Here is a 9,573-nt window from a genome sequence, read left to right on the forward strand (position 1 = left end):
GATATTCGGCCTCTAATTTGAGGCTACATCTGCTGCTGTCAAAGCTGCTGAATTTGAAGCAGCCATGGACATCGAAGGGTTTATGCAGTTGACATTTAGTCACCGATCTCAGACAGAGTTGGTGTCCAAAAGTTCCTTCTATAGTCAGTAAAAGAGGGAGACCTTTCTGGTGGGTCATCCATAGCAGCCAAATAAGGTTCATGTATTTCTACTGTGTTTGGTGCATACAGCTGTTCGTGTTTGGCTGCAGGAGGGACCTCTTGGAAGGGCTTAAAGCAGCTGAACTGCAACTGTACTTGACTGAGCTCTAGTGGAAAATCTGTATAACCCCTCTTTATGTTATGCTGCTTCTCTCATCTGCTGACAAATACACTATTTCTCATGGAGTAAAGTGATCTGGGCTACTCTCTGCGCCTCTCTCACAACACTGAAATCTTTACAGATTGCACTTGGGTCCACATTTAGCCTTATACTGGTTTTTAACTTCAACTGTTTCAAAATATTTTCTTGTTGTGTTCCTAGCTTCCAGAACAATTTGAAGTCAGTGAGAGGGCAATAGGATGGATCAAGGACTGTTTCTTCTCTAAGGCATGCATTTCTGTCTGCTTGCCATGAAAGCTTCTGTGGCCATAGCCTGTTATGGGGCAAAGATAAAACAATATGTCTTTCCAATATTTGCTGGCTTGAAGGTCAGGTGTTCCTCTTGTCTTCTGATTATGGGGCTTTTTCATGGACTTCCTAAAAATTGCCTTTATATGGCCTGTGAGAAGCCTGCCTGGATGTTTTCAAGTGTCCTAAGCCACCTCATGTTATTTTGACACCCAGGGTTTCACCCATACCAGAATGGTCTGGCCATGACTGGGGCCATTTTGGTATGCTCGCTTTCTCAATAAGCAGTAAATCTGGTCTGGACGGTGCCTGATCTTGTACTCAAAACTTATGGTAGAGCTGTCCAGTTACCTTTTGACACCACTGGTAGGAAAACTGCAGCTAGAGAGGGACCATACGTAGCAGTGCAGAGGGACCATACGTAGCAGTGCTGTGACCTTCAGCCAAGAAGGGAAGATCCTTTATTGCCTTTCACTCCTTCCAGAGCAGTTCCGGCTTTGCAGCAATTTGTCTGAGAGAGAGTTCAGTATCTTGGAGGTGGCTACGTGGCCCTTTCCATGGAAGTGTCTGACTTTTGCCCTTCTCATTGAAGGGGCTGCCATGGTGGTGTTTCCTAAGGAAATGCAGCCAGCAGTACTTGAGGGCACGCTTCCTTGGTTAGATGTGTAGCCACAAGCTCCTGAACTTTTTTCATGGTACGCTCAGTGAACAATTTGACAGCAAAGTCATTGACCCAAACTAGCTTGCATCTCTACATTCTTTCCTGAGTAATTCTCATGGAAGACTATGTGAGTCCTGAGTCAGGACAGCAGGATTTTGGTCAGAGGAAGAGAGTATGTGTGTGTGGGGTGGGCCCCATTTTCTTTTCTTTCCCCTTCCAGTATAACATCATAAATGTGAGTGGACTGGAAACAGGATGACTTGTCATTGTTAATGTGGTTTTTTTTCCTTTGTTTTTCTAGGATCTAGTTCAGGATCAAAACTAAAAGTTCCCGAGCTGAGTGTAAATGGCATACAGCACGTTGTTCAAGCAGGCCAGACTTTAAACCTCACCTGCAGGTAACATCCTGAGTTGAATTCTGATAATTTGCCTGGGAGTTCAGACACCTGGCACTTTCTTTTCTTTGTAACTGAAATTAGAAAAAAATGAAACCTTATGTTGTGGAGAAAGGTGGGGAGTGAACTTCAATGGCAATTGTTCAATAGTTCTTTGTTGTTTCTGTTGTTGTTTTTGGAAAACAAGATAAAAGAGAACCCCAGAAATAGCCTGATATAATAAAAAAAGAAAGCTTGGGAACTGGAGCTATATAATTGCAGGCCAACATAATTGTTTCTGCTTCCTTATCTGTATTTGCAGGGGGGAAATGGTTCATTCATGGTCTTTGCCTGAAACTCTAAGTAAGGATAGCAAAAGGCTGAAAGTAATTAAGTATGCCTGTGGAAGGAATGGGAAGCAGTCCTGCAGCAGTCTGACCTTGAGCAGAACTCAAGCAAGTGACACTGGAAACTATAGCTGCAAATACCCAACAAGTCCAGCAAAAAAGAAGAAAGAATCTACAGTCTACGTATTTATTAATGGTAAGAGTACATTTTTTTGACACTTCTTGGTATTTGCACTTCAATACCGCAAAACAGATAAATAAGGCATTTCTGTTGTGGTTAAATACAGGATTTTGAGTTATATTTTCAGCCTTGCAAAATGTCATGATAGTTTACCAATTAATGTACATAATCTGCTTTGTTAGAGCTTGCAAAACATTAGTGTTTTATCTGTTAGGATAAAATGAAGATAGAAAAGACCAAATCCAGCCAGTCTGATAGAGTAAAGAGAACTCCACATGGAAGTAAACTAGAAGTGAATCTGTGAAATGAGTATCAGAGAAACCATATCTTACAGAATCAGATGATGACTGATGAAAACCATGTGTCTAGTACAATGTTCACTTTAACCTGTCTGTGTAAGAGTATAGATTTCTAGTCAGCTGAAGGATGTCAAAGATGTCTATCCACATCACTGAATTATCTCATGCTGTAGAAAATGATGACTTACATGTTAAGTCACATTCAGAAAAGCACTCTGGAGTCCACACTACACAGACTGTAAGAATCTAGAATAAATGGAATCAAACTAAACACAGAAATGTGTTCAGCAAAGAATTATTGTGTAATGTATGGGAAATTCTGGAATTAGGTCAGTTAGGCTATAACAGAAATTGTTTTCTGTTCCTGTTTTCTTCCAGGATATTAATCAGACACTTCTCAGAACAGTTGAATTCAATAGACATAGTAATAACAGAAGAAATTGTGAGCACTTTAGGGAGTTTAATATTTTTTTGTTTGTTTTTTTTTGTTTGTTTTTTTTTTATTTTATTTTTACAGAATAAAGTTAGTAGATTACTGTAAGGTATCAGGACTCACAGATTTTGAAGGCTCATGTTACAGAGAATGTGCAACTGGAAATTTTCCAAATTATGTGTCTACTGCTTCTAATGAGCTCACATCAGAGTGAATTAGCCTTTGTTTTCATTTTGTGACATGAAGAGTGGAACTGGTGCTGTGAAAAATCAGAATGAAGTAGACCTCTCACTACAGTGACAGAAAATAAGATGGCTCCTCCAGTTATTGTGTGTTGCTTTATTGAGAATTAATGAATAGTTAATGCTGTTCATCCTGCTTTTCTTATCTGAAATGTGCCACTGGGGTGTTTTTCTCACCCAACTATTTTTAATATAATTCACTGGATACCCAACAACAGATGGTTCCATGGAAGCATAACCAAAGTAGGTCATTCACTTAGTGACTGGCATTTCCTGCCACCTAGGAAAACTTACCATTTTCTTGGATGATTTTTGCACACTTCTTATCATGGGACCTTCTTGAACCTCCCACCTTGGATGTCATCTCTATCTGAGATCTACCCACAATCCTCTCCATTCACCACATGAGAAGAGCAAGGATAGTGGTGACTCTGACTGAGAACCTCTCTGCTCAACCCAATATATAAGAGATTCCTTTATGTTCTTTCGGTCTCTTTCCTGTTTGAAGTGTTAATTTTTCTGGATCCTGGCTTTTTATGAATAGAAGACACAACCAGTCTTTCTAACTCTTCACTGCTTCCTAAGTTGTATGTAGCTTGCTTGCGTCTGAAAGAGGGTCTCAGGTCCTAAGATGTACCTTGGGTGTATGTGAACCAAGGTTATCTGCCTACTTCACATGGTGATGGAAGAGAAACATATAATTTGAGAAATAGTTTTTGGGTAACCCCTTTCCCCACTGCCAATAATCAGTTAAGGAAGACTTGCTTGAGTGTCTCGGTTTTGTTGATTTTTTTCAAGGATGTTCAGTCATTAAATGTTGATGGCACTATTGAAGGTAGGATTAGATTACATTTTTCCTTCTACCTTACTTGCCAAAAACCAGTAAAAACTTAAAGGACAAACCCATATCAAGTTTAGATCTCTTTGGCATCTTAATTTTCAGAATTTGACAATTTTTTTTATTGAAAACCAATTTGTTAATGCTGAAGTGTTGATTGTGTCCTAGTAAACACATATGAGACTCAGGGCAGACTATTAGTAGTGAGGGAGGCTGCAAGGTAACTGCTCATTTAATGCTTGTTGAAGGTGCAACTGTGCCCTAAGGTGGGGAAAGGTATATTAGTCCTCCAAAAATTTACCATTTCAAGAAGAACTGTTGAGTAGGTTGTAAAGAAACGACATACTGAGTACCAAATCTCACCCTTTCCGATCAGTGTAGCATTAGCATTAGCATTTGGAAAGAAAATTCTTAGAGAGTCTCTTAGTATAAGTCATTGTTCCTGTGAACATGCATGAAATCGAGATATCTAGATCAAACAGAGGTGAGATGGGGATAACAAAATCCTCTGTGAAGGCTACCTTTCTTGAGCTTAGTTTTATTTTAAATTAATTTGTGGGCTTTTAGGAAATAAACATTTGTAAAATTTGGGTCCCTCCTAGTTTTGTATTGTTTCCTGTGGCAGGACATTGTGTCAGTCCATTTCCCATATTAGCTCCATGTGGATCACTGAGGTGACTGTTTCCCATGTCTTAGCATGCAGCAGAGGGGAATAAATAGTTGCTATTTACAAACACAGAATCCAAATTAGGAAAGTTGATATTGTTTGTACAGGAAGTCATCACTTATTGTTTTAAAATTGTTATTCATTTCCGTAATTAGAGTGATACTGAATATGAACTGCGTTTGGGGAAAAAAAAAAAACCAACAATAAACCCAGTAAGTTCTTTGGCTCAGTAATGAGTGTATGCTATGGCAGATGATGAGGTTTTATAGACAAAACCAAGATGCAAGATCACGAGGAGGTCAGACCACAAGTCCCATGCCCATGTGCCACAGGATGACTTGAAGCATTTCTGAAGTCCTGTGTTTGGGTGATCAAGAACAGGCAGGCTGGTGACTTCTCTTGCAGTACTGGTCCTGACACCACCCATCTTTCAGCTAGAGAGGTCACTACTGAGTTGCGCAGGGGAGTGAGTGTGCAGTGCGTGTTGCAGCAACTCTTGACCACAGAGAGCTCAGGAGTTGGGACAAAAAGCAAAGGAAATTACTTATCTTAAGAGCCTTAGACTTGGCTCTAAGGAAACTGATGGTTAGACTTCCACCACAAGCCATGGGGAAAAGCTGAAATGAAGCAAAACCTTTTTGCCTATTTCTCCTCTTTCTTGGACAACATAACTTTGTTATGCAACTGAAGCCTAGTAATAAAATTGAAAGACTTGTAATGAGCACTCATCGCATACATTGGAGTGAAGCATGGGCAATTTTCTTCTTGAAAAGAGATAATATGGAATAAAGACATTTAAGGAACACCAAATTATCAGCAGGCTGTTTTGAAACCTATGTAGATTTCCCTGGGGACAAGTGCTAAGGGCTTTTCTTTGTGTCTGCCTTTGTTATGGCATCTCCAAGACACTTTTCCAGTTGCTGGAGCTCATTCATTTTCTTCAAAAATGTGCAGTTCTCTTTATTCTGTGCTCTCATCTTTTCTTGCCTTTGATCAGTTGTTCCCGTGGTATGACAGAGGAAAAGCATTTACATTTAATTACATTTATATATCAAGGTTAGGTTTTTGCAAGAATTTAAACAAACTTGGATTCAAGTTGAAGAATTGCTACTTCCTGTGAAGACAGCTTTCAGCTATCAATATACAAGAGTAATATCTTAATTCTGCTGCAACTGGGAATTCTTCTCTAGGTGAAGTTGTACTTGACTTTAGGGTATTAGCCCATTTTCTAGTTAATGTTCTCTCTCTCCTTGTCTCTCCTCACACTCCTGCTGTGCATGTCTTCTGAACGCATACATTTCCTTGCAAAATGAGACAGGTACTGGTACTTCAGTCAAGCACCATACAAAATATTCTGTTTTGAAACAAGACCTCTGGGCTGAGTCGCTTGTCTATTGTCTTTCTGTACTTAACAGAGAGAAAAAATAACCTTCTGGTACGTATTTCTCATCACTGACTTTACAAGGAATCTGGAGAACAAGCTTAGAATAGATGTCTTGCTTTGAGGTGGTTTGTCAGATGACGCAAATCAGAGCTGAGTAATTAAGGTACAAGTCCTGAGAATACTTGTACTTGTCAGTGTCTAGAATGTCAAACGTCCACTAGTTTCGGGTATTTGGCTTGAGATGTGTCTCAGGGTGGACAGTCCAAAATGAAGGGCTTTCAGCATTAGTAAATGGCTCAAAATGTCAGCCATTTAAGCACCAAAACATCTGGAGTTTTGAGTGCATTTTCAAGCTCCAAAGTTGTCTTCTGCATCTGCTGAGTGTATGACATCTCCTTGGGAGGTCCTTTTGTTGACAGATAGCTGGATCCAGCCCCAGAAATGACATGGATTTAGGATTTAGCTTGAATGGATTGACTCCCGGAACCCTGAAGGAACTATGTTGCAGAACGGGGAGGGCATTCAAAGAGTTTGCCAAAAGGGTCACCGAAGATAAGAAATGTCAAAGTCAAAATAATACAACAGGTGAAAAAAGCAGTAGGACAAAGTACCCTGAAAGCTAAGAGAAAGGGAGATTTTCTTATTTTTTTTCTTTTTCAATTCTTATTCAGAAATAATGTACGGACAGAAGAACCTCCTGAGGCCTGGGAAACTCTCCCTCCCATGTGCCTTTTTTCCCTCTTTGCTTTTGGCACAGTTTTAATGTATGAGCAGGCTGGTTTTGGCTTACACTGTCAGAGTCAATAATATGATAGCGCTTCTGTTATGAAAAGGAAACTATTTGAAATTAAACTATATTACAGCTGTATCAAGTATGCGGACACATTTTTAATGTCTAATGAGGTTCCTGTTACAAAACAGAGCCCTCTAGGACTTGCTGACGTCAGTGACCTATAATTACCATGCTTTTGTCATTGCCTGTACATGGACTTCACATCATAATACACTGTTGAGCTGAGCGTGTGTGGACATCTTGGCAGCATCAAAGGCTGTGCACTAAGCCATCCAGATGAGCCATTGTGAAGGAGGGATACATCTCAAAAAGTGTTCTTAATGCCTGTTAGCCTTGCTAAAGATCACTTTCTGAACATAGTAATTGCTCTAGTGTGGATTTCCTGGCTAACGTGGGTTTGAATGTTTTTCCTTAAGAGTTTTAGCTGTGTTTTATGTGTGTTATGGACCTACATCGATGATAGCATAGCATAACTAGCCCCAAAGGAAAACAAAGCAACCCTGCCCAAAAATCACTGTACAATTATGCTAGCAATGTTTTGTGTCTGAATATGCTCCAGATATAAAGTATCCACCTCCTTTTTTTATTATTTTTTATTATTTTTTAATTTTTCCCTTGGACATCTATGATTATGAATTTGTATCTCTAGTATTCCTTAAAGGTTTAGAAATCATTTGAATTTGAAGAGTACTGTTTTACAAGCTAAGAAGAAGATAGCATGGAAAAGCTCTTCTTGCAGATAAATACTGTGCTTCCAGACATACAAAATGGGATTATTTTTTTTCTTAAGGAACACAGACACCTACATGTGAGTAGGTTGAACAAGTACATTTCCTAGGGCAGGGTTCATGTCATCATAAAGCAGATGTCTAAAACAGGTCAGATGAGTCCCATGTCAGAACTCTCCCTTTCTTGCCACTGACACTTGCAGTTTGGCCACCTAACTCAGTGAGAAATATCTATATTGTATATGTATAAGTGAGATGAAAGCCAGTCTTGGTGTGCAAGGTTCTCCTTGAAGTACTTCTGAACAGCCCTACTACTAATTTAGTGAGCATAAATAAAGTTAGTTAGAGTGAATCTCCACAATGGAAAGGGGAATTTGGCAGTTGGCCCATTAACTTTAATGAAGTTTGCATGTCTGTACTTCAGTGAAGACATTGGTCCTCTTCATGTGCATGAGGAAGAAGAGTATTATGTGAATGTGAGGAAACTGTTTTGGCTCTTTTAGCCTGAAAAAAAAAAAATTAATGATGAGCCAAGTACAAGTAGGAATTCTGGAAGAACTTCAGAAGACAAACTTAAGGAGATTTCAAGGAGCTCAGATTTTCCCGCAGAGACTTTTCTTCTTGCAAATATATGTATAAGTACTCTGACTTACATAGCTCAGATTATCAGGAACAAATGAGATCCAAGAACAGTAGCTGAAGCTTGTGGAAGTAAAGAACCTCTCCATCTTTTCTGAATTCAGTATTTTTTTGTTGGCTAATTTAGTTGTTTGTGCAAACCCCATAAATAGCCTAGACAGGTTACTGATATCAGACATAATATTGCTTGAGTTAAGCCTCTTATCAAGTTTGTATCTGACTGCCAACCAGCTTAATAAAAAGCTGCTATTTATGTTCTTTAACAGTATAGCAAGTGACCTTTGTGGATATTGTGATTTCATAAATGCTCTTTGTGTTTTTGTGTTGATTGTAACTGAGAGATATTGTAAGGAATACAGTCAAACCAGCACACAGTCATTAATTCCAGGCACAATTTAAAAATACGCTAACTTCTAATGTAACCTTTAGCATATGCAAATATTCTGGCTGTCCATCTTTCATTTTGCTACCATAGCAGACAGCTCTGAAACAAACAAACAAACAAAAAACCCCCAACCAAACCCAACCAAAAATCCCAAACAACAACAACAAAACTACACCAAACCCAACCCCCCCAAAAATGGAAAAAACAAGGACAACTCTCCTAGATCTTCCATTCCAAATTCCAACAGAGCTGAATATGTCTTCAAGATAGGTCAATCCATGATGTTCTTTTTATGTCTAGAGCTTTCTGAACATAAAAGTGAGTGAAGCTGGCCCAGAAGACCTCTGGTGGGAGGCTAGGTCATCCCAGATATGCTGCCATACAGCTGTTCATGGAAGGGTAGCGTTTACCTCCCCTCAGGAAGGAATTGGGAGGAAATGTAGCAGGAACTACTGGCAATAGCTGGGGCTATGATGGGAGGGAAAAAAATAAGCAAGGACCACTACTATTTGGGTGGCAGAATGATTTCACATTGTTGGCATACCCTGCCAATGTGGCATAACCTGCCCTGGTGCTGCTGTGGGGTCGACTTTACCTGATCCAGCCTGGTAGAGCACACACCAGATTCCTGAGGCACTGAGAGTATCCCCTTACGGCCATTAAGACGGAAGGCGAATAAAATCCAAGGGAATCAGGAAAAGCCTCCTCCACACTCGCTATGAAAACAAAACTGTGCTAGGAAACATGATGCGTATTTCTTTTAATCAAAAGCAGGAAGACATTTGGAGCACTTGGGGCCATCAGTTGCCCTCTGGCCCACGGCGGAAGTCCCCAGTGATGTCAATGGGAGCTCCACACGCGAATAGCGGGGGCGCGGAGACGCCTCGGAGTGCCGCTGCAGGGAGCGGGCCCAGGGAGCCTGCGCCTGAGCGCCAAGGGCCTCCGAGGGCGGCCAGAGTGTTTCGTTGGCTTCTGCAGAGCGGTTTATTAACC

The 9,573-nt window shown here is 40.2% G+C and overlaps 1 protein-coding gene across 1 annotated transcript in view; it reads left to right on the forward strand.

Annotated features, from left to right (window-relative positions):
• The first annotated feature begins 1,503 nt into the window (after positions 1-1,503).
• LOC103770961 (vascular endothelial growth factor receptor 1-like) overlaps positions 1,504-9,573 on the forward strand; it is a 99,495-nt gene continuing 91,425 nt past the window's right edge. Inside the window, 3 exon segments of the mRNA XM_008938239.1 lie at positions 1,504-1,554; positions 1,556-1,668; positions 1,967-2,187. Of these exon segments, the coding sequence (XP_008936487.1) occupies positions 1,504-1,554; positions 1,556-1,668; positions 1,967-2,187 (385 nt within the window).

The sequence above is a fragment of the Merops nubicus genome, unplaced genomic scaffold (genome assembly GCF_000691845.1).
Source record: "Merops nubicus isolate BGI_N331 unplaced genomic scaffold, ASM69184v1 scaffold6474, whole genome shotgun sequence".
Classification (NCBI taxonomy): Eukaryota; Metazoa; Chordata; class Aves; order Coraciiformes; family Meropidae; genus Merops; species Merops nubicus.